We start from the raw sequence: 21,946 nt of genomic DNA, 5'->3' as shown, positions 1-21,946 counted from the left end.
GGGACAATCAGGACACACAATGGCGAGCGCCATTGAGTTCTTGGCTAGGATTTACCGTGTAAGCATGTCCGAACTACCACAAAGTCCCATTGCTAAATCCTTCATGACATATCTACAAGTTCTTCTTCCCACCAACCGTCCCAAAAGACAACGATGCTCTAAAGATTGGGATATTGGGTGCCGCGAAAATTGCCCCATATTCCATCATATATCCATCTCGCTCCCACTCGGGAGTGGTCATTGAAGTATGTATCTCTGGCTCGCCCCCCAGTTGCTCGACATTCAACGAAACTCAGGGAATCGCCGCCAGGGATGGGCTAGAGCATCAGCCTTTGCAAAGAAGCATGGGATCCCTCGGGTATTCAAAAATTACCAAGGTACATGTCAGCCTGTGACGATGTTAGGCTCATTCTAAACGATTCATGTCACCGCAACAACAGATCTGTTGAATGACCCCAGCATTGACATTGTTTATAACCCCGTGAGTTTGTGGGAAACCAAACCACCTTTAGTTGCCTCTCACAGTCCTCGTCATGTCTCCTCCGTGATAGCTTCCCAATGGTGCGTCAGTCACTCTAGCTGCCGAACTTTTATTCCTAACTGGAATCCATTCAACAAGGCCTTCATGTACGCATTCCTGGGCCTAACCAGCCACCTCCAACCCGTTAATCGTCGCCACTATTAGTTTGAATGGACCATGAAAGCACTGGAAGCTGGAAAGCATGTTCTATTGGAGAAACCTTCTGGGAATACAGCCGAAGAAACCATCAAAATGTTTGAATTTGCCCAGGAGAAGAATCTAGTGCTCCTTGAGGCATTTCATTACCGGTGAGCCTCCCTGATTCCTGAAGTGTGGGCTGAGTGCCGATCTGTCTCAGGTTCCACCCGGCAATTCAGACTGTGAAGAACCTTGTTGACTCCGGAGTGATTGGGAAGATTACAGGCGCAGATGCTGAAATGGCCGTACCCAATATCTTCAGCAAGGACGATATACGATATCAATACGAGCTAGGCGGGGGGGCAACTATGGACTTGGGATGTAAGAATTTGTGCCCCGCTTCTCCATCGTTTGGACTTCTCAAGTTATTTGAACAGGCTACGCCATTAACTGCGTGCGTTATGTCTTGGGAGCGGAGCCAGTAGATATCCTCAAGATCGCCCTAACAGGCATCTGCATGATGCCCGTGTTGACAGAAGCTTGCGGGCGATATTTGACATGTCGAACGACGTGACGTCCTCGATATATTGCGATTTTTCCATGCCAAAACGCAGTATTCTTGGCCCTTTGCCATTCTTTCGTTGGCTTCCTCGCCTACCTACGTTCACCGTCAACGTCCTCGGCGACGAAGGGGAGATTCACATCAATAATTTTCTCGTTCCCACTGTCTACCACTCCATAACAATTACCAAGGGCAAAGAAACGGAAACGATCAAAGCCTACACTGGTGAAAAGCTGCCCGACGCGCCGAAGGGAGAGGCATGGTGGTCAACGTAAGACTTCCCGCCGTTGGGAGGCCAACTGAATTGTCAGCTTTTTCTCGCGTCAGGTATCGTTGGCAACTCGAAGCGTTCGTGGACAAAGTCAAGAATCGGACACCTCAAACTTGGGTGACTCCAGAAGACTCCGTTGCAAATATGAAAGTCATTGATGAATTGTACGATGCCGTAAGTGGCTTCCATATCTGCCCAGTAGCCACTCCCTCATATGGTATCCTTGTGTTTGTACAGTCTGGACTCGGGAAGCGCCCCGCTTCGTCGTATCTTCAGCAGTATTGAAACACCAGTTCTAGGCCAGTGACTAATTTGGAATCCATTCGCATGCCCAGGACACTAGGGTCTCGGCTCTAATCCAGCCCGCTGTTACTCAAAAAACCCTTACCAACCGCGTTCTCGATCAATCATGTTTGTGGGGCCAACCAGTGTGTTGGAACCGTAATTGCTGTATTTATTGCGAACGTGTCATGAAGATTTCCCCTACTTTTTCGTTTGACCCTGGAGCCGCTTATCGGAAGGCGCGGAAAAGGCCTCGAACCAACAGGGTTGGCATGTTTACATACATAACCCAAGACCCAGACATTGAGACAAGCCCAAGGTATCGGTAAGGCCAAGTGCTACCTCGCGTAGCGTGTGAATGCACAAAGCTGTGCATCTTGCGGTGCGTGTTGACCGCGTTTCCAGGGCTCTGAGATTGTAGATACGAAAGTCCGCCTACTTGGCCAAGATCTGTGTTGCCTAAAGCAGCAAGGATACTGATTGGGAAATACTCAATTCATGACTATCTTGTTTATCGTCTGGCGCAGATGAGGGGGGGCGCTGGCACGCGGGACGCGTACCTCAATTTAAACGGCAACGCGGGACAGTGAATGGACCAAGAAATGATCGACCGAAGAAGTCCTCTCCCCCCCTCCAAACTCTCGTATTGCGAAAGCTCAGGGAATTTCCTCGGATAGCTTCTCACTAAACAAGCGCAGAGCATTCCCTGGACCAACATTGCCAGTTCTCACGCTGCGACCTTGCTGAAGGGAGGCAAAAGGGTAAAGATGTCCCGGAATCTTTGCAGATCAAGCTTAGGAAGAATGACGCGGGCGCTGATTAACCGGGTCTACACGACACCTAATCAGCTGGCTCATCAATATGCCCCGAGATGTTTGCACATGCTTTTTCTACTGTGGGATCATCCGTCACTTGGACGAAAAGCAACTTTTGTGGTATGGGGGGCAAGTTTTGCCTCTTGAGGTTGTGTGAGGAGAGTAGCAAGCTATTCGAATTGATGGCATGGGGAATGCTCTCACACACCGCCAATTACAGCCACATACAACATGAGTAGGAGAGGTGAAGGAAGACACCCCTACCGCCTGCGAAGTGATGGATGTGGCGCGAAGACCGAACCCGCCGCATGCCAGTTCGGCCACGGATCGCAAGGTAGAGGAATCGTATTTGCCTTGTGGCTCGACATGGACAGCGTGGGGGGCAACTGGAACTGGACACGAGGTCTAAAATTCAACACGTCAGATCATCTGAAATTCGGGTACACAAAGCGCCCACGAATCATAGAATGCACGTTGTAGTGCGGGCGATGGGACCGGATGTCCTCATGGTGAGAATACTACGGATAGGAAACTCGGTTCAACGTGGAGTGCTGACTAGCATCACCAGACCCAGAATTTCACTGAAACTGCTTCAAGAGGTAGTTATGAACGGCATCAGCTGTGAACGCCGTGCAGACATCACTGGCCTTCCGATAGTTATTTTCATAGATTGATGACGTTCAAACGGCGAATAGTACGATTCCAAGAGATGCCAAAGACCTGGAAATGAGTCCTCAATCAAATGGCATAGCCTATGCAACAAACCCCTGTAACGAGGCACTCCCGGCCACCCTCCTCCGCCGAGCAGCATGAACTGACCAAGCTAGTGATTACTATTAGCACCAAGTGCTAACATTACACACCGTCAAAGCATACTTCGTGGTTGAACTAAGACTGTCTGATCGGCTTGATCAGACCAACTGATTGGGGCTGTTCCTGCCAATCAGACACAGCAATTGAAGTTTCCGCAAGGAGACAAATACCGGGCCATCGGCGCAAAAGATCGAAGCAAGTGAATCCCCAACACTCCAGGATTAACATAAGAAGTGTGTGTGTGCAGCAAACATGTGGAGATGCATGTATGCACGGAGGCATGATAGTAGATTGTTTGAGTTGGTGTGAAATCCCGTTCGCACCCGTTCAGATTACATGGGAAGAAGGACAATATTAATATTTTGCCGACTTGACAATAGCGGCGCCCACAGAGCTTGGGAGAGCAACAAAGTTTAGACCCCCCGAACATATATACGGGGATGAAAATGATGGTATCAGTCAGCAGGATAAAGCGCTCGGACGCCACCTGATGGCCCGAATGGGCGCTCATTGTGGACACTCACCCAACAACATTACACATGCCATACCTCAAAGCGGATTAGCGTGGGAAGCGGAGTTACAGTCCGATAACACACAAGGATCGTTATTTCCCATGCCACTGAAGGCGTATCAGCACCGAACTCCGGTCATGTATTGATAGATTAAGGCAGGATGTGAATACAGTGTTCGACCGCCGAGAAATTGGGTATGTTCCCCACAGTGAGGTTCCCTGAAAGTCCTGATATGTCGCGACGCATATAACCAAGACGCACGCGCAACGCGGCAACAGTTGGTGCATTATGTAATACTTGTTGCAAGCGTACCCCCTTATGTAAGTTATCATCAACCCGGGTAACACCCCTGTCGTCAGTTTCGAGATAAGCAAGTCATCGCTCACACAGTGATCATGGGGACAATCAGTTGTAACTAGTGGATTTGCAAGAATTAATCATCAGTGCCAACAAAAAAAAAAACTACAAAACGTGTAATTAAGGAAATGATACAATAATCGTGGTGGAAATCAAGTCTAATCCAGGGGATTGGGCAGCAGATGCAGATAGATATGGATGGATAAAGATGATATTAAAATGCTATGTGGGCTGAAAGCAACTGGATGTGAGACGTATTGCTCGGATCGCGGTGACAAGGGAATGCTAATAGTGGAGGGGAGGGGGGATAATGTAAACTCTCCGCGACAGCGAAAGCGAGTGAGAACCACGAATGACTTTTGATTACCACCCTACCACCACCTCCCGAGGCAGAGGATCATTAACTGAGGTATTAGGTCTTCCAGTTTTAAGCCAGCTGACGAGGTTCGCAAAGAGCTCACGCTCAATGTCGCGATAGGTCCGGGTGGTGTGAGTGGCCCAATGCGGTGCAAGCGATGCACGTTCCGAGGCTCGTAGATATGGCTCAACATAGGGTTCCCTCTCGAACACATCCAAACCCACGCGGCTGACTTTACCAGACTGCATCGCGCGAACCAGGGCTTTTTCATTGATAACTAGAAAAGGAGAATAAGTGAGTTAACATCATCACGTGGTAAAGATGAGATGAGAGAGATATGACCCACCTGCACCACGCGCCGTGTTCACAATGAAGACACCGTCCTTCATTCGGGCGAACTCCGCATCCGAAAGGAGGTGATGAGTCTCACTCGTAAGAGGCGTGTGTAGCGAGATAACGTCGGCTGTCTCAATCAATTCATCAAACGATACGTAGCGAGCGGTGCCTTCCTCTACATCCAAATGCAGGGTCAGCCAAGGGTCCCCCTCCCTACGACCTGGATAGATTTATCGAATCTTACCCGAAGGAGATAACCGTCTGCGGTTATAATAAATGGTTTGAAATCCTAAAGCGTCGAGCTTCCTTTGCGCTAACTGGTCAGCCGAAGAGCGGTCAGTTGAGCGGGACCTGGTGACCCTGTTTACAGCAACAAACATACCTTTCCGATGCTTCCCATTCCAACGATACCCACAGTCAAATCCCGAACGTCTGGTGAAGCTTCCAATCCAAGCCGCCATTCACCTCGCCGCACAACAGCTTCTGCCTGTGACGCTCCGCGAACCGCCTGAAGCACGTGCATGACAGTCGCTGTTGCCGTTGGATCTGCAACGGCATTGGGGCAGTTTGCGTAAATGACTTGATTGGCGGTTAAGAATTTGACGTCGACTTCAAAGTTCGTTGCGAAATGGGGAAGTAGCGAGGGTGGGAGATGTATGAGCGATAAGGTCTATACAAAAAAATCGAAGTAGCTTACCGTGGTCGAAACCAGCACCGAGTCCGCATACGAATTGCAGAGAAGGAATAAAGCACCCCAAAAGAGTGACATCGAACGGTGCTGCGTTCACAGCAGACAAGAAGAGTACGACGTCGTGTGTCCCATGGGCGGCGAGGTCACGGAAACAATCGATGGTATCTTCGCGCGTTGCCTGCTCGGGAACGAACTAGACACAGATATGAGTTGCCTGAGTGACACGTTTCTTGGAAAGACGTTGATTAAACATACCTGTACATTGCACCTCTTTTGAAGCTGATGGAGCTCGTCCTGGATGTATGCACCCCGACCGTAGACGATAATGCTGAGCTTGTTGAGCTGAGTGAGTTGCATGGTAGTGGATGTATGCGGTGACCCGAGAAGAAGAGAGGAGAGGTGTGTGTGTAGGTTGGAGGAGTTAGATGGGGAGCGTCAGAGGTGCCTTGAAAGCGCCTTTATTTATGCAAAAAACGAGTGAGGGTCCGCCCCCAAGAGAGTCCACACGACAAAGTCATATCAAAAGGTGAAAAGAATACAATGGGATTCACAAACGCCACCCGCTCAATAGTATCGTAGTATTGAAATTCGAGCGGAAGGAAATCGTATTTCTTTCTTTTTTTTTAAAAAAAAAAAAAACACAAATCTAGAGAAGCGAGATCGAAAGGAAAAAAAAAATGGAGTGACGGGGAATAGAAATGGGTGATTTAAGAGTGCAACTAAATCAGGTCATCCCCAAGAAACCTGATTCTGAGTGCGTATTAAATCACTCATCAGGGTTCAGTGAGAACGAGTGAAACGTCCTTGAGGAGTTGATCAATCGGTCATCTCTTGCCAAACCAAAGCGTTCACTTAATGTACCCGGCATATTCCGTGGCGAGCGGTTTGTGCGGAAGCTGACTTGCAAATTTAACTCTCAGAGCTGCGCACGCAAAGCGCGAGCTTTCGAATTGTCCATGTATTCCAAAAAGAACCCCGTAAGTGCTTTGTGATGAACCAGAAACGAGATGTGTTTCATGTTTGCATTACACACTCATTCGCATTCATGCATCAGACCTTGTTTTTTTTTTTTTCTCAATTGGAAATACTTTCCCGTCAAGCGCGGTAGAAAAAAATAAGAGATTCACGGCCTGCACCAAAATCAGTCATCCTTCCCCGACACCGTTTTCGTCTCAATACCACCACACCTGATGGCATCAGGAAGCATCTTTAAAAAAAAACTACAGTATCGCCTCCCGCTCCACGAACTCGCGAGGGGCCACCATCGCATTCGACCTGATTATCTTTTGATTACGGAGGGCGAACCAGTGCAAGTCAGTCAGTCATCGGCGGTTGTTTTCTGATATCGGGCGCATGAAAAAACCCGACAAGTGGTTCAAGAGTGGGTTGACTCACACTTTGGCGAGCGCGGCCAGGCTCGTCCATCTTTTTTGATCCTTGATCCCGCCAACGGCTGCGAATGAATTTGACAATAACTAACTGCTGGAAGCGGGAAGGCCATCAGATATATCATACCCAGATCGAACCACCCAAAAATAAAATAAATAAAAAGCAAATAGCAGCTCCTGAACTCAACCCTGTCCTATTCTTTGAACAATGCTCTGAAAAAAGTGCCCAAAGCTATATGCTCAAATGGACGCGTTGTTGATGCTTTGGTTGTAATGAGCTATATTTGTGTTGGGCGGACGAATTTATTTTAACCCGTTTTACGGAGTCAAGGAAACACCAACAGGTTACAGAGAAATGAGGGAGAGACATGGGTGAGAGATTGTTGACCGACGATCTTCCATCCAGTGAACAAATAGGCGCAAGCGTTGCAATGGATGATCATGAGTAATCGATCATGCATAGTCACGCGCGCGTCAAATTAAGCAAATGCTAGCTCGGCAAAGCAAACACGGGCACGGGTCAAGCCACTGCGATTAACCTTGCCAATGAAGTGAGTGTCCAAAAGGTACCAAAAGGTTATCAGGTTGAGTTGCCAGCCACCAAAGGAGTTCTGGCCACATGTTCCTTTGTACTAGTAATGTAAGTAAAGTGAGCTCCTAAAAAGATCAGCGGAACGGCACTGGGAGAATCACTGTTCTTCCAGATCTGGCTTGCATGACCAAAAGGTCGCCCCTTGTTCCACGCCCTCCCGCCCCATTGTCCGAAATAACCGATGCGAACGCAAAAAGTAAAATAAAATGGAAATCAGAGGCAGATTCGCCAAGTTGGCCGCGATTACATAACCGCGGTCACCACCCCCCAACCCCGCTCACGACTTAATTAAATTTCGAACTCTAATTCAAGTGTAAAAAGGATCTGAAAAGAAGTCACCGATGTGATTCCAACTCTCAGCAACTCAAGCGCACGGCAGCGGAAGGTCAAGTACATATATACTTGATATTTACTTATGTATGTAGGAATCAATAAGTGGATGATTACCCACAGTGTATGTAATCGAACTGAGCAACACACGTCCCAGGGACGCACGTCTGACGAGTGGGATTGGATTAAGAAAGATCACCGGGAGATTCATCATTCTAGCAGGGCTGCTTGCAGAGTTGATCATATAAGATTACAGATCGGGTCAATCAATGGGTTGCTTGTCATTTTGCAAATCAACGCACTCGTAATGTCGTTTTGCACCGAGAGGTTGGGTTGCCTCATACCTGGACGCTTCCAGAGTGCTCCGCGTTACTTAAAAATTAGGCTCCACAAGTGCACGGCAGGGTTCCATTGCGCCCACGGCAAACCCTGTAACGACGATTGTTTGGGCCCAGAACGAACGGGATGGAGCAAAGTAATTTGCTAATGACTACTAACAGATGCGAAGTAATTCCGAGTAATCAAGCACGACACTTATACCAGTAACCAGCCCGATCTATGATGACCTCAGCCTGTTTTAGGGTAAAATAGGCTCGGTGAGAGATCGTCATACAAGTGGTGTGAGAGACAGAGTCTATGTAGGGGACCTGGCGCGCGGCGCGCACGCGCGCCCCCAAGTGATTTGCTTTGATTCAGTCAAATACATATATGAATATTAATGCTGATGCCGTGCACCAGCTGGTCTGTAGGCAAGAACCATTTACAATTGCTGATCCCCCTAAAGGGTTGTAGATAGCGACCATGTTCACCGAACAATGAACGGGTCGATCCTCAGAGTGCGGATCGGCAATGTGCGATGCATAAAACCAGAAGATGAGCCCTCAGTGTCTGGGCAGATTCACCTACAAATCGAGATTGCCTATTATTATCAACTAACCTATTTGTAGCTTTGGGGTTGATGCACCTCTTCAACATAGTGAGCGAGAAGGTTACTGTTGGCAAACCTTTTACCATAAATGGTCACCAAATCATACCCAGTTCAATAATGAGAGCTGATCCGATTCCATTTCAACGTTTCAGCGGATCGATTGACCGAGAATATTCGGGGAATGTAATAGGCTCAAGTAGAAGCCCCTACAAACCAAGTCGCTCGGGATGTCCCGTACCTCCACAACGCCGTAGTAGTTTGGGTCACAGGAGGCGTAACCAACACGCGCGCGCAGAGCTAGAGGACGATATAGCTGATGGACACGATGCATGAATGACAATGGCCTTGATGCACCGTTCAATGCAAACCAGCTGTCAGGGGAACGGAGCCAAGTGGGAGAGATCTGTACCCAAAACATTCGATTGAAGCTCAAAGGTACCCCCAATATTCCTTGCTGCGCAAGGATAGATCCACTAAGCGAGATTTTGATCGGCATGAAAATCGGCTTAACCGCACGAAGCGCGATCATATGGGGCAAAAGTCTAGCCACAGAGTAGAAAGCAATTTGCATCTCAATACACTTTTGCTTCGTGTTCGAGAGTAGAATCATCAGTATTTGATATGATTGATGCATGCATTAAAAATGGCATTCGGTGCATCAGAAAAGCACGGAAAAAAGTCCCGCCCATGTCTCACCCAGGCCGGACTTGAGCAATGGCGTCGGACATTCCGTTGAAGGGTATCAATTTTTTTTTGCTTTGTTTTGCTTTGTTTTTTTTTTTGTCAATGAACAAAGCACACGAACGAGGGAATCGATGAACCTTATTGGATGGGTGCCGTTCAACAAAACTCGGGGGCCGGCCTTTTTTCGACACCCTGAGAATAGACCCGTGCGACCAGGAAGAACATCGGGGAAACCACGACGGCCACCAGGGTGCCGCACTTGATGTCCGCGAACAACATATGGGAAGATTTTACTGCCACCAGAGAGCAAGGGCAAGAGAATCATTGGAAAATTGGCCCCCTCAAGTCCAGCTTGAAAAATCGCCTGAGGGAAGATTATGTACCAAAAGGAATCATTGTGACCTAATCGTCCCATACACATGCCGTTAATCATAACAAAAGCGTTGCTTCAGGCCAGAATCACCGGGTTGAAGGGGCATCGATTCGAGTCATCATTCATTCGAATGACATGTGTCATAAGGAACAATGCGGAGGCGGAAGCTTTTCTTCAAAACTCCGGAAACCTAATAATGGCCCTGCGGTATGACCGAATCAACAGCCCGAGCATCAGGAACAAAATGGCCGAGGTCGTCGACATCACCTCATGGAAAAAGTTCATCGTGGGGGGGTCCATGTGGTAAACCCGGCGGAGATGGTCGGTCAGCCACACCGACGAGTCCCTTAGAACGATTTTCCGGACGTTGCGGGCAGGGATATCATCAGGTTGTGGCTGGAACAAAATGCATATCCAAAAAGGGGATTAGCGTATGTAAGCCCAAGAACACAGCCTTCGGTGGCGGCGACGAGAAGGGGACACAGGAGATCGTTGGCTTGTTGATATTGTGATAATCAAAAGCTACTCTTTGAAGGGCCAACAGAACTCTCGGGGACACTTCCCTCTGATGTACACGGACGATAGAATTGATGGGGTGAAAGGAACGCACGCGGTGCTGGTCCGCTAAATTGAAGACTGACAAATTCGAAGCAGGACAAGACCTAAGTACCTGGATGCGAAACCTGGGAAGCCCATCAGGACTGAAGGGACCGCGCCAAATCTCGTTTCAGACGTAAAAGTAGGAGATGATGCCCGTTGCCGACGGTCTCGAGCTTGAACAGATGCATCCTAGCATTAGCGGAGTTGCGGTCGAAAGCAGAAATCAAGAAAGCAATACAGCTTGAGTCAGGTAATGATGAGAAGCACTTGTAGCATTCATGCCAGCGCATCTTTAGTAAAAAGTCGAGAGACATGTGGCACAATCCAAAAGCGTCATCGCAGCCTCCCGTCGATCAAGCACGGCGGCCGCAAGGATGAGAGTGGGACGAACGTAAGCGATACCTTGAAAAAAAGGTCCCTCCCCGGCTGTTCGAGCACCGAACTTTACCCCAAAAATGGAGATTTTTTGAGTCACATAAAAACCGTCAAATGGCCGATGTTGCCCTTTCGTTTGCTACGTTGTGGACATTGTAGATAGGTCGGTGATCTGTGGTAACATTTTCCCCAGATGTAGAGCGCCCCCCCTCCTACGCATGCCTGGCACTAGATTGACTGGTCGGCCTCCCTTGCCGAGCATAAGTAAGATGGTCGAATTCAAGGGGAGAATGAACAATTTATTGTTACCGACGTCGGAGGAAAAGTGTTCCCCCAACTACCTGTGGCCATGAATTTTCTCCCCGAAAGGGAGGAACGTTTTGTCATGTATACGAGGGACGCGCCGACGCGCGTTCGGTCACCTATATTGATCCAGAGAACCTGGGACCTGACCTCTGTCTATTAGCTGACTCCAGAGTTAAGCTGCCTACTTCTAAAGGGTCATCAAGAGTCAATGCGAAACGCTTTCCAGAGCTTCAAGTCCCAGGGGGGGTGGAAAGGGGGGGGGGGAGGGGGCTTCAAGTGATGTGAGGGGCAGCAATGAGCTCACTATTTCTATGATAACCAATCACATCCAACGTTCCGGAGTTCCGAACTTCTTTCTCATGAACTCCGGAGCTCCCCAGGCCTTAGATATTGCGCTCTCTTTCTCTCTCACTCTCTCTGTGCGGATGTACGGCACGAGTCCTCACCCAAAACTATGTACATGTCATACATACCACATATTCCCCAAAGCGTTTCATATAAAGGCGGTGTTTTTGACCGACATCAGTTGCTAGTGATGAGCGCTCCTACGTAGAACCAGAACAACAGAGTTATCCTTCATCCGATCGATGAGAAATTTCGGCCGGATACTGTCGTTTTTCGCTAGAGGAAAAAAAAAGGAAAGAGAGAGGTGCAAACAGGTTTTTTTTTTGCACGCATCAAAAAGGTTCCCCTGTCGTCCGGACCAAGCTGGGATCATGTATCTACGTCTTACGTTGTCACTTACAGACTCGCATCTAATGAATCAATATCAACTGGGGGTCAGGGAATCAGAGATTGAATATGTATACGTTCCCGCAGTTTGTAAGGAGGAGTGGGATGATTATCCCCTTCACGGTACCAATGGGATCATTGACTGAGACAGCGCATCGGACGCCCAATCTTCCTGCTGAGTTCTTGAAAAAGCCATGTATCCTAAGGGGATGTCAGTTGAGCTTATGTAATCAATTCACTTCTCCTCAAAAAAAATTCCACAAAAAGCAGTCCCTCGTTGGGTGGTTCGCACATCCCCAACGACGTTGACTTTCACGGTCTGAAGTTTCAGCTATATAAGTCATTTGCAAACGAGAATTTGTGTCTGTATGCACCACTTTGAAAAAAAAAAAATGTGCCGATATATATATATGCGGTTGAGATCTCGCGAGGGTACGGGGGCTTTACGCGTTGGGCTTGGGGGCTCATCGTCGTCGTCAATAGCTGAATGCCCTCATGCTCAACAAATACGCAACTCAGTCCCTGGATCCTATGCGTTCCTGTACCCTGGTTACTGTAATATAATTATTTCAATGGTTCTTTGAAGTGTTGCCACCATGAGATATATTGCATGCCTTAGATCCGAGACAGAGAGACAGGTTGCCTTCACCAAAGCACAAGAAACACTATGGGTATGATGATGGAAATCTCTTTGACGCTTCAAGTTTCTTGGCTTCTGATTCAAACTCCACTTTGGCTACCTACAAACATTCGTGATTTGCCAAGGGAATGAAAATAACAACTATAAGGAAAACGATGCCGTAGCAAGGGGAGACCCCTTGACCAAATAAGATCGTCGCAAACACGTGCGTTCAGCACATCAATAAATCGTGAGAGGAATAATGCCAAGCAAGCTTGGCTGGGTATGCGCGTCCAACGCCTTGCAAGGTAAAAAAGAAAAAGAAAAAAAAAAGCCAAGAAAACAAATAGGATGGATAGGTCCGAGTGACTGAGGGAATCGGGAGGAATGAGAAACTGTGACAAACAACACCGAAACACAGAAACGGGTGTCCCAAGAAATGAAGCAGAGCGGAGCGCCAAGAAGGAACAGCAAGGATCAAATGCCCTCAGAAGGAAGCGAAGTGCGACCCATGGGAAAAGGATTGTTCTGTCAGTCAACGAACATCCACTTGATGGGAAGCTGCCCGATATCCAATTTAGCGAGCTGTTGGAATGCGCCTTGGCTCAAATCAATCGAGTTCTTATTGCTGCAAGTGGGGCAGTCATCCGCGATGGTCACGGTGACTGAATGACCATTATCAGTGTCAACGATCTTAACACGGCGGCCACACAACGGAGATTTCACGCCAGCATCACCATAGCGGTGATGATCTATCGCGGCGATCATGGCATCATCCCCATGAACTTGTCCACACGCGCTGCAATGGGCATCAAGTCAATGAAATGATATAGAGAGTTACAATGGAGAAACATACCCTGCATTGTTGTTCTGCGCGAACCATGTGGCATAGCCACCCATGTTCCAGTTGTCACCAACTGGCGTCGTTACCGGCGCGGGTGGTGTTTTGGAAGTTGTGGAAGAGGGTTTTGGGGTCGGTGTCGGTGTAGGTGTCGGTGTAGGAGTGGTGGTGGTTTCCGGAGTCGAAGGCTTACGAGAGGGTGAGGTAGTACTAGTGGTAGTGGTAGGCTTTGGGGGGCTAGGAACTTCTGAAGGTGTGTGGGTGGGGGCGGGCGAAGTTGAAGAGTCGTGGCAGTCGTAGTACGACGAATCAGGATCACAATAGTCGGGCAATGCAGAAAGCAATTCGTTCTTGAGGAGCGGATGGCAACACACTATGGGCACGGCGTAGTCGATACACAACAAATTTACGGACAGGATGAATAATGGAGGAACGATGTCGCCAAAATCCCAATCAGACTGCACGTCATGTTGATAGACAAGCTGAGGCTACGTACTGGTGAAGAAGTGGGTGCCGTGCTCATGCTTGCAACCCAACTCTTCATAACGAGTGTGGTACTTTTGGTACGGTTCGAGCTTGTCCGCATCTTTGGAGTAGCCACGAGGGAAATTGTCGTTCAAAGGAGCCGCTAGGGCGATCGAGATAGCGAGGAAAGTGAGTGCAATGCGAGCGAACATTGTTATCGTTTTTTCTGTTGTTAAGCAATAAGAAGGGCTTGTGAAGCCTCGAGGTGTTTCAACAAAGGGAGAGGTGGTTGAGGTCGCTAGTCTTTAAGGAGTGAGAGCGGCGAGCAAAGGTGCTTTAAAGGAGAGTAGGATGAAAACCAGGAGGAACAGAGGGAAGGTGGGTAAACGCAGAAAGAAAGGGGGAAAAGTTGGTCGCGAAGAGATAAAGTGGCGTTGGCTTCTTATATAACGGATATCCGGGGACAAATAAGCTGTTGCCTACTCGATGACCGCGTGGGTGCAAGCACACGTGGCTGATGTTCTCCAGGTACCTGCTCATCCGCCAAGCCATAATCCTTCTCTGGACAGCATTCTGAGATGAGATTTGGGATTCCCTCGATGCTCTGCCCGATGGTGAACCAACAAAACAAAAGAACGCATATGACAACAACACTAATGAATGGAAGCTCCTTATCTCTTATCCCCGAATTTATCTCCGCGTTGCTGTCTATTGCCCATGTTGTCTCTTACATGCATATTGTTCCTCAAGATATACAATGATGATCTCTTAGCCTCACGCGTAAGCATCGTCTGAGATCCCAGAACCACCATATTACGGTTTTCGACTGTCCCAGACAGAGCCTGGTATTTTTGACCAGAAATGGGTTTTGACAGGCCATCGACCACTAGAGTACTAGCGTTGCAGTGCGAAAACGTGTACAACATGCGTACGCGCGTCATACATACCGACGCATTCTATCTTACATTCTATGATCTAGCCTCTGAGTTCGTGGTCATGACTCATGAATTCATGGGTTAAGATGAGGCAACAATTTGCTGTATAATGAACAAACGAATAAGAATTGTCGGGGGCAATCCGTCAAATGAGTTCGCGACACCTCCGAGGTACAGCAAATATTGCCCATCTCCCCGGTCCGTTCTAGTCTAAGTGTCATTCTCGAAACAATCTCCGCCTTTTCGGTCCAGTTTCCGGCAGATTTGGATGTCCGACCCTGGCCTCTGGGTTTTTCTCCCAACTTAAGATAGCTACTTTGCCTGACATAGTTCTAAATGGCGTTTCTGTGTTGGTGTTGGGCAACCTTTGATCGTGGAGCGTCACATCAGATCACGTGACGTTCTCACTGCAGCATCTTCAAAATCCCACTTAGCGATAGTGTAACGAATACCATCATGAGTCCGTGATTCTCTCTCGCCTCCAAGTCCTGGAACTCACTTGCAAGAACGCCTTCAGGCCAATTAACCGAGAATCCATTCGCCTCCAAACAGTCCCTTGACCAAAATCCCTTTGACGATCCACAGGAACTCACTTCACCTTATGTCGACCTTGAGCAGAGAGAGCGGGACCTTTCTCGGCGAGAAGCTGAACTTGCTGCCACACAGCAACAACTTGAGGCCCGGGGAAAAATAATTGGCCTCCATGTGTGTCACAAATTACGTTCAATGCATAGCGCTTATTGTTCCTCTTCGTAGTCTTCCCCCTGATTTATCACGACATTGACGTGGAGATACCTCAAGAGCATCGAGCTATTGTCACGAGGATTTATCAGTTATGGCTTGTTCTGGCCGCTACCTTGATACTGAACATGGTCGCTTGCATCTTCATTCTTATCGCTGGATCGAGGTCAGTGTCATTTTCCATTTTAGCTTGGGGTTTACTTGTGCTTCTCACACATCTTGTCTCAAAACATATCAGTGATGGAGGAAAGGACCTTGGGGCAAGCATAGGGTGTGCCGTTTTCTGAGGGTCCACATTCCGCGTTAAATAAACGTTCGTCGTCTCAGGTATATACCTATAATCGGGTTAGCATCCTTCTTTCTGTGGTACATGTAGGTTCCACTGCGCTCCTATGCTTCTTGAACCCGCGCACTTACAGCACTCCATTAACAGGCCAATATACAAAGGCTATATGAAGGTACGCCGCATGAAAGTGACTTGTGGGAATATGCGTCTGAACCCGTGCTTTGCAAACTGCAAGGAGCAAGCACTGTTCTACTGTACGTTCCTTCTTCTTTGCGAGGTTACCCATCTTCTGTCATACTTGTTTCTCCCTTACCGTCTCTCACTCGGCGTTTGTCTAGACATCTATTTCTTCTTCTGTGGCTGGCATCTTCTCTTCAGCATCTACATGATCATTGGTATACCGTCCACGGGCTCCGCAGGTATTATCCAAACCATTAGCATGCTCAGCCGGAAGCACATCGTTGCCGGTGTACTGGGCATCGTTGCAAGTGTTGGTTGGACTTTACAGGGCGTGGGGAATTTGATCTGTTATAGGCAGGCACGTTGAAACCTTACTATCATTGAGAACGCCGAACGTTGATGTGCATGGTAGATTTGGGCCCACCATAACTCGCAAGGACACTCGTTGGACAAGGCAAAAGGTTCGTGCTGTGCTCGTTGCATCTGATCCGTTACTCATGATCGTCAATGGTGCATCATCACGATTTGGTGATATCCAGGGGAACTGGCAACGCACGGTGCAAAATCATTTTTCTCTCGAGGTTAGCCTGGCCCGAGTTGCGTAGACATGTGTAGGAGGGGCTTGAATGCAGTGTTACATTTATTGTCTCGATTTACCGCGATGATGAACCTTACTATTTTCTTATTACACCTTTAATTCATGCATGACGATAACGACAACGGTGATCATTCTCCTTGGCCAGGCTATCTATCTCCTGTGTGCTCGATGCTGAGGGCTCTGCCGTTGCTCCTAAGGCGGTGTTCGAAGCGCTGCGCGCTTTTGCCTCCGATTGAATTTGTCGGCAGTCCCGCCCCTAAGTGCGTTAAGTCCGTCGAGTTGTCTCGGGACTCTCAACCAACTTGAAAAAAAAAACCCCCGCCAGGTCGTCTCTGCCGACTTGAACCACTCAGAAAAAAAAACATCTAAAAAACCCCAAAGACCCCTTAAATCCCATCCGAGCTTCCAAACTCGCCTCTTATAAATTTCAAAAGCAGTAACGACAAAAACCTTATTAAACCAGTTTTAACTTCAATGTCGACCGCCGCCGCAACCCCTGCACCTGTACCTGTCCCCGTTGAGGAGCCCCAGCAGCATCAGCAGGGTGCCGCTAGTTCGGTCCCACCTCCTGCGCCAGTGCCCAGTTTCGCAGCTCCTCCTGCGTCAGCTCCATCCACTCATGGCCCATCTGCCTCTCTCTACGTGGGCGAGCTCGATCCTTCGGTAACGGAGGCCATGCTCTTTGAGATCTTCAACATGATCGGTCCAGTCGCTAGGTAGGTTCACATTATTAACAAAATTATTATGACTTTTTGGTGGCCCTGTTGTCTCACTCGGTTTGCATCCCAGTATTCGTGTCTGCCGTGATGCAGTCACCCGACGCTCACTTGGATATGCGTATGTTAACTATATTAATGCTGCCGATGGTGAGTACGGAACGTCCTCCCCCCCGATGGCGCTGTGTCTTTGGACCGGTGACTCACGCTGTTTGCATTCAACGTAGGCGAGCGTGCCCTTGAGAATCTTAATTACTCCTTAATCAAGAATCGTGCTTGGTAAGAAGTAACTTGCTAACTGATGCTTCTCTGTATTGTCTATGCTGACTCAGTGACTATGGTTAATAGCCGCATTATGTGGTCTCAGCGTGATCCCGCACTTCGTAAGACTGGTCAAGGTAATATCTTCATCAAAAATCTTGATGAGGGTATCGACAACAAGGTCTGTGCTTTTTCGCGTTTTCCTCCTGACGACAGAACTGACCGACGCTTGGTAAATGATTCCAATTGGGTTAGGCTCTGCATGACACCTTTGCTGCGTTCGGTACCGTCCTGTCCTGCAAGGTTGCCACCGACGAGCACGGCAATTCTAAGGGATATGGATTTGTTCACTATGACAGTGCTGAGTCTGCCGAGAACGCCATCAAGGCTGTCAACGGTATGCTCCTCAATGATAAAAAGGTTTATGTCGGACATCACATTTCTCGCAAGGTCAGTGGTGCAATCACGCTGTCGGTTATGATTATGATGAACTGATTATGACCAACAGGAACGCCAGTCCAAGATCGATGAGATGAAGGCTCAATTCACCAACCTTTACATCAAAAATATCGATACAGAGATTCCTGAGGACGAGTTCCGCGAGTTGATGTCCAGGTTCGGTACCATCACCTCGCTCGTGCTCACTCTGGATGAGGACGGCAAGAACAAAGGTTTTGGTTTCGTCAACTACGAGAAGCACGAAGAGGCGCAGAAAGCCGTCGATGAGCTGCACGACAAGGAGTGGAAAGGAAGGACCCTCTATGTCTCTCGTGCGCAGAAGAAGGCCGAACGCGAGGAGGAGCTCCGAAGATCATACGAAGCAGCTCGCGCTGAGAAGCAGAACAAATATCAGGGAGTGAATCTTTACATCAAGAACCTCGATGACGACTTCGATGATGACAAGCTCCGTGGCGAATTTGAAGCCTTCGGCACTATTACCAGCTGCAAGGTTATGCGTGATGAGAAAGGTGTCTCGAAGGGCTTCGGTTTCGTCTGCTTCTCTTCTCCTGATGAGGCGACCAAGGCTGTGTCCGAGATGAACAACAAAATGATCGGCTCGAAGCCTCTCTACGTCTCTTTGGCTCAGCGCCGTGATGTTCGCCGCCAACAGCTCGAGAGCCAGATCGCGCAGCGTAACCACATGCGTATGCAACAGGTGATTGGCGTCGCTCCTGGAGGATACATCAATGGCCCCGCGATGTTCTACCCCGGCCCTGGTGGTTACGCCGGAGGCCCCGGTCCTCGCGGCATGATGGGATACCCACCGCAGGCTGGTATTGGTCCCCGCCCACGTTATGGACCTCCCGGCCAGCCTCTTCCTGGACTTCCACTACCTGCTCAGTATGGAGGCGTGCCTGGCGGGTATCTTCCCGGATATCCTCGCGATCCTCGCGGCCCCCCTCCGCCCCAGGCTCAAGGCGCTCCTCGTCCTGGCCCTGCTGGGGCTGCTCCTCCCCCTGCCCCCAATGGTACTCGTGCTGGTCCACCTGGGGCCACGGGTGGGCCTGCTGTACCCCCTGCCCCGCGTCCTGGCGGACCCGCCGTCAACGGTGCTCCGCGCCCCGCTGGCCCTGCCGGTAGTGTCCCTCGCAATGCTCCTGCTGGCGCTCCTCAGGCCTCCGTGCTCTCGAACGCTGCCCTTTCTACCGCATCACCCATGGATCAGAAACAAATGCTCGGAGAGGTGATTTACATGAGGATTCATGGTAATAACCCCGATCTCGCGGGTAAGATCACGGGTATGCTTTTGGAGATGGATAATTCGGAATTGTTGCACTTGCTTGAGGACAATGAGGCGATGGACAACAAGGTCAATGAGGCGATCACAGTCCTTAACGAGTACGCCATCAAGGGGGGGGAAGAGATTGCGCATTGAATAAGATGTCGCCTTCGCTCGCTTTTAGTGTTTTTGGTCCAACTCGCTCTTGCCTCCCCGCTTTTTTGATCTGATTTCCCTTTTTCTCGTTGCTGGCAAGTTTTTTGTCATCCTGCTTTATGAAAGTTCTATGGCGGCGCCCATTGGCACGCTCTCTTCCTTCACCTTCCATGCATGCTGTATGCGTCTCTATCGCGCTATGCTACTTGTATGAGATGCCTTTCCTGCCTGAAGAAGGGGATTTGTTGGGGTCTTTGTGGTCGGTGGTTCTTTCCTGGGTGTCGTTCATTGTGTATTTCTTTTCTTTGGCTTTCAATATGTCATGTTTCTTCTTACCTTCACCCTTGGTCTCTGTACTGGAGATGCGCGCGCTGTGAGGGTTTGTGCGACGCATCATTGCATGGATTCCCGGTATGGCTTGCTCTCGGACCCAGGCTGTAATAGTTTATGAGGCGCTTCCTTCGTAGCTCTTAGTATCTACGGCCATAAGGGCTTCGAAAGCACCGCATCCTGTCCGATCTGCGAAGTTAAGTGGAGTACCGTTCAGCTAGTACCATGGTAAGATTCTACATGGGAATCCTGAATGCTGTCGTTTTTGTTTAATTCTCTTCCCCTTTCTTGTCGTTCAGCCTCTTACTTAGGCATGAGATTAATGCGATAGTACAAATTATTAGGTCTCAGTGAGAATTAGCTTTGTGCGTTTTTCTAACAAGGACGTGTCGCTACTGCCGTCAAGTTTCCACCGCATACAAACATCCGGCGCAGGCACGCGCCCAGAGTGCCACTTTTCCTCTGGAGCTCGATGATGCACCTGGGTCTCATGTATTTTTGAGGCGATGCATGTACACGTGGTGATAGTGCCTGGGGTGCATTTGCCCGTCTTCGCGCCCTGTAGCAATCTGCTGTTTTGTTTTAGTCTCGATTATGTGGCAGTGTGGGCTTACCGCCTCTGCTTAATTCCGTGAAGCGGGTCTGCAGCTGACAAAAAGGTGCTGCTACAGTGATACAGACAGGGGAAGATGGCGCCATTGGAGAATGGCGGGGACCTTTTGGGAAATCCTCAGATAATTCTCCCTTGGTCAGCGCTCGCACGCGCGCTTGCGTAGTACGTATATTCACATTGTAACACATTCGCTGTACATACAAATACGCACAGACGTGCCTACTTACCTCTGGTTGATCGCGAGTTGTAGCCGCTGAGTAGCGTGTCTGGAATCCGCTCATTACGAGGGAAGGTCCGAACTCCATGTGTTCGTGTGGAATACCTTTCTCTCGCGCAGATCTTTCCACACTCAACGAGGAACACCGATCTTGCCTTTTCCTCCGCCGGCGAAGATGGCTTCTCCGTTCCCACCAGGAGTGCATGGAATGCCTCTAGCTAATGTGATCTGACAGTTCATACGACTCGAGCGAATCATGGGTTACCGCTTCCTGCTGATCAGTTTCCCAGAGATATCATAAAGCACAGCGCGAAAGCACCAGGTCTTACCCAACCAAATTAATTCCTTCAGCACACGATATCATTGGGGCGGCGCCTACAACACCGCCCGGCGCGAACCACCCCTAGAATTAGGTTGCAGTGTGGAAGATTCACTCATAGGCAGCTGCATCATTGCATTCCTCCAGCATTATCATGTTCCACTCGGGTTTGCTTCCTTCGCGATCTGCCCCTAGATATGGCCTGATGCGCCATTTTGATGGGCGCGCTTTGCCGCAACCGGAACTAGAACCCCCGAGCGCGTTATGTGTGCTCCGCGCACGATCCTGTGTGGTGGCCTTAATCAGCATGTCCGTTGTGACTGGGACCCCGCGGAGTAGCGCTGAAGGACTGGCTGCCGATAGGAGTCCTTCCTATTCCAGCTCCATTCACCAGGAATCACTTCTGTGGTTCTTGATCCTTTCTCGTTTTCAAATCAGTGTGGTTGTGGCGCGATCGCGTTTGCACATCAATTCAATTGGTTTACTATTATGCACTGCTGACGAATCTTTGATTCTAAATAGCATGGCCTGGGAGGTCACAACCAATGGTTTTACCTTTTCCCTCTGTTGCGTACTCATGTCATTATTGTTGGCTTCTATATTCTATTGCGCGAGGATCCATTATCCAGGTTGCTGTTATATCTTCCAGTGGCCAACTCAATTTGGGGTGTTCTGCTTGAGTGGAGCTTTCATGAGCGAATGAATAACAGGGCATAACCAGTTCTGTAATTGGAATAGCAGCATAGTCCATTCTCCCTCACCCAACTGCCTTAGAGTGTATCGGGGCAAATCGTTTTAAATCAAGGACAAGAGCACTTCTCACTCAGTTCCACACCCGAATTTCTTAATAAAATGTGTTCCAGGTTAGCAGGGGGGTAATTGTGTGCGGCGTATTCCGAGTACATGCTCAACATTGGGGTCTCACACGCACACGCACGTATACGCACACGCTGTACCACGAGCTAGGTCCTGCCAAATTGGTTCGC

General features: G+C 49.0%; 11 protein-coding genes across 11 annotated transcripts; 7 read left to right on the top strand and 4 right to left on the bottom strand.

The window, feature by feature from the left end:
* Nucleotides 1-19: 19 nt before the first annotated feature.
* Nucleotides 20-1,776, top strand: EI90DRAFT_3146096 (uncharacterized protein; the record flags this gene model as incomplete). Its single annotated transcript, XM_039065374.1, has 9 exons — nucleotides 20-58; nucleotides 120-245; nucleotides 311-377; nucleotides 441-481; nucleotides 686-828; nucleotides 879-1,039; nucleotides 1,155-1,491; nucleotides 1,548-1,665; nucleotides 1,729-1,776. The coding sequence occupies 9 exons, from the start codon at nucleotides 20-22 to the stop codon at nucleotides 1,774-1,776; spliced, it is 1,080 nt and encodes a 359-aa protein (XP_038914581.1).
* Nucleotides 1,777-2,078: 302 nt separating this feature from the next.
* On the top strand, nucleotides 2,079-2,524 carry EI90DRAFT_3063927 (uncharacterized protein; the record flags this gene model as incomplete). Its single annotated transcript, XM_039060768.1, has 1 exon — nucleotides 2,079-2,524. A coding segment is annotated over one exon (159 nt), but the record flags the coding sequence as incomplete, so codon positions are not given.
* A 635-nt stretch (nucleotides 2,525-3,159) lies between these two features.
* On the bottom strand, nucleotides 3,160-3,893 carry EI90DRAFT_3063923 (uncharacterized protein). Its single transcript, XM_039060767.1, has 3 exons — nucleotides 3,572-3,893; nucleotides 3,465-3,518; nucleotides 3,160-3,411 (listed from the first exon to the last, which is right to left on the bottom strand). The coding sequence occupies exons 1-2, from the start codon at nucleotides 3,829-3,831 to the stop codon at nucleotides 3,500-3,502; spliced, it is 279 nt and encodes a 92-aa protein (XP_038914579.1). The 5' UTR covers nucleotides 3,832-3,893; the 3' UTR covers nucleotides 3,160-3,411; nucleotides 3,465-3,499.
* Nucleotides 3,894-4,340: 447 nt separating this feature from the next.
* On the bottom strand, nucleotides 4,341-6,269 carry EI90DRAFT_3063918 (D-isomer specific 2-hydroxyacid dehydrogenase). Its single transcript, XM_039060766.1, has 6 exons — nucleotides 5,911-6,269; nucleotides 5,662-5,848; nucleotides 5,347-5,573; nucleotides 5,209-5,281; nucleotides 4,975-5,139; nucleotides 4,341-4,905 (listed from the first exon to the last, which is right to left on the bottom strand). Exons 1-6 carry the CDS (start codon nucleotides 6,010-6,012, stop codon nucleotides 4,634-4,636), a joined length of 1,026 nt encoding a protein of 341 aa, XP_038914578.1. The 5' UTR covers nucleotides 6,013-6,269; the 3' UTR covers nucleotides 4,341-4,633.
* Nucleotides 6,270-11,505: 5,236 nt separating this feature from the next.
* EI90DRAFT_3063915 (uncharacterized protein) lies at nucleotides 11,506-12,023 on the top strand. The gene has a single exon (XM_039060765.1). The coding sequence runs from the start codon at nucleotides 11,543-11,545 to the stop codon at nucleotides 11,762-11,764; it is 222 nt and encodes a 73-aa protein (XP_038914577.1). The 5' UTR covers nucleotides 11,506-11,542; the 3' UTR covers nucleotides 11,765-12,023.
* Nucleotides 12,024-13,113: 1,090 nt separating this feature from the next.
* EI90DRAFT_2924718 (barwin-like endoglucanase) lies at nucleotides 13,114-13,524 on the bottom strand (the record flags this gene model as incomplete). Its single annotated transcript, XM_039054873.1, has 2 exons — nucleotides 13,114-13,381; nucleotides 13,439-13,524. Coding segments are annotated over 2 exons (354 nt in total), but the record flags the coding sequence as incomplete, so codon positions are not given.
* Nucleotides 13,525-15,215: 1,691 nt separating this feature from the next.
* Nucleotides 15,216-15,700, top strand: EI90DRAFT_1488240 (uncharacterized protein). Its single transcript, XM_039051845.1, has 2 exons — nucleotides 15,216-15,283; nucleotides 15,341-15,700. The coding sequence occupies exons 1-2, from the start codon at nucleotides 15,280-15,282 to the stop codon at nucleotides 15,577-15,579; spliced, it is 243 nt and encodes an 80-aa protein (XP_038914575.1). The 5' UTR covers nucleotides 15,216-15,279; the 3' UTR covers nucleotides 15,580-15,700.
* On the top strand, nucleotides 15,216-16,613 carry EI90DRAFT_3213788 (scamp family-domain-containing protein). The gene is made up of 10 exons (XM_039066453.1): nucleotides 15,216-15,283; nucleotides 15,341-15,528; nucleotides 15,580-15,730; nucleotides 15,803-15,835; nucleotides 15,892-15,936; nucleotides 15,998-16,022; nucleotides 16,086-16,104; nucleotides 16,189-16,392; nucleotides 16,443-16,491; nucleotides 16,570-16,613. The coding sequence occupies exons 3-9, from the start codon at nucleotides 15,693-15,695 to the stop codon at nucleotides 16,457-16,459; spliced, it is 381 nt and encodes a 126-aa protein (XP_038914574.1). The 5' UTR covers nucleotides 15,216-15,283; nucleotides 15,341-15,528; nucleotides 15,580-15,692; the 3' UTR covers nucleotides 16,460-16,491; nucleotides 16,570-16,613.
* A 489-nt stretch (nucleotides 16,614-17,102) lies between these two features.
* EI90DRAFT_3125627 (uncharacterized protein) lies at nucleotides 17,103-19,481 on the top strand (the record flags this gene model as incomplete). The annotated part of the gene is made up of 6 exons (XM_039063855.1): nucleotides 17,103-17,344; nucleotides 17,418-17,494; nucleotides 17,572-17,623; nucleotides 17,693-17,786; nucleotides 17,861-18,055; nucleotides 18,114-19,481. 6 exons carry the CDS (start codon nucleotides 17,103-17,105, stop codon nucleotides 19,479-19,481), a joined length of 2,028 nt encoding a protein of 675 aa, XP_038914573.1.
* Nucleotides 19,482-20,054: 573 nt separating this feature from the next.
* EI90DRAFT_1487499 (uncharacterized protein) lies at nucleotides 20,055-20,980 on the bottom strand. Its single transcript, XM_039051842.1, has 2 exons — nucleotides 20,426-20,980; nucleotides 20,055-20,380 (listed from the first exon to the last, which is right to left on the bottom strand). The coding sequence occupies exons 1-2, from the start codon at nucleotides 20,844-20,846 to the stop codon at nucleotides 20,187-20,189; spliced, it is 615 nt and encodes a 204-aa protein (XP_038914572.1). The 5' UTR covers nucleotides 20,847-20,980; the 3' UTR covers nucleotides 20,055-20,186.
* Nucleotides 20,663-21,703, top strand: EI90DRAFT_3063906 (uncharacterized protein). The gene has a single exon (XM_039060764.1). It carries the CDS (start codon nucleotides 21,115-21,117, stop codon nucleotides 21,661-21,663), a length of 549 nt encoding a protein of 182 aa, XP_038914571.1. The 5' UTR covers nucleotides 20,663-21,114; the 3' UTR covers nucleotides 21,664-21,703.
* The last annotated feature ends 243 nt before the right edge of the window (nucleotides 21,704-21,946 follow it).

Source organism: Cantharellus anzutake (genome assembly GCF_015039405.1).
Source record: "Cantharellus anzutake strain C23 chromosome Unknown EI90scaffold_33, whole genome shotgun sequence".
Classification (NCBI taxonomy): domain Eukaryota; kingdom Fungi; phylum Basidiomycota; class Agaricomycetes; order Cantharellales; family Hydnaceae; genus Cantharellus; species Cantharellus anzutake.
The sequence above is the reverse complement of the archived record's forward strand: the minus strand, read 5'-3'. Positions and strand labels throughout refer to the sequence as shown.

Coding starts and splice junctions, on each gene's coding strand:
- EI90DRAFT_3063923 (XM_039060767.1), bottom strand. CDS start 3,831: ATGTTCGGGGGGTCTAAACTTTGTTGCTCTCCCAAGCTCTGTGGGCGC.
- EI90DRAFT_3063918 (XM_039060766.1), bottom strand. CDS start 6,012: ATGCAACTCACTCAGCTCAACAAGCTCAGCATTATCGTCTACGGTCGG. Junction 5,282..5,346: donor GAATGGGAAGCATCGGAAAG/GTATGTTTGTTG, acceptor TCGGCTGACCAG/TTAGCGCAAAGGAAGCTCGA. Junction 4,906..4,974: donor GAACACGGCGCGTGGTGCAG/GTGGGTCATATC, acceptor CTCCTTTTCTAG/TTATCAATGAAAAAGCCCTG.
- EI90DRAFT_3063915 (XM_039060765.1), top strand. CDS start 11,543: ATGATAACCAATCACATCCAACGTTCCGGAGTTCCGAACTTCTTTCTC.
- EI90DRAFT_3213788 (XM_039066453.1), top strand. CDS start 15,693: ATGGTCGCTTGCATCTTCATTCTTATCGCTGGATCGAG. Junction 15,731..15,802: donor ATTCTTATCGCTGGATCGAG/GTCAGTGTCATT, acceptor AAAACATATCAG/TGATGGAGGAAAGGACCTTG. Junction 15,836..15,891: donor GACCTTGGGGCAAGCATAGG/GTGTGCCGTTTT, acceptor TCGTCGTCTCAG/GTATATACCTATAATCGGGT.
- EI90DRAFT_1487499 (XM_039051842.1), bottom strand. CDS start 20,846: ATGCACTCCTGGTGGGAACGGAGAAGCCATCTTCGCCGGCGGAGGAAA. Junction 20,381..20,425: donor CACGGAATTAAGCAGAGGCG/GTAAGCCCACAC, acceptor ACAAAACAGCAG/ATTGCTACAGGGCGCGAAGA.
- EI90DRAFT_3063906 (XM_039060764.1), top strand. CDS start 21,115: ATGTTCCACTCGGGTTTGCTTCCTTCGCGATCTGCCCCTAGATATGGC.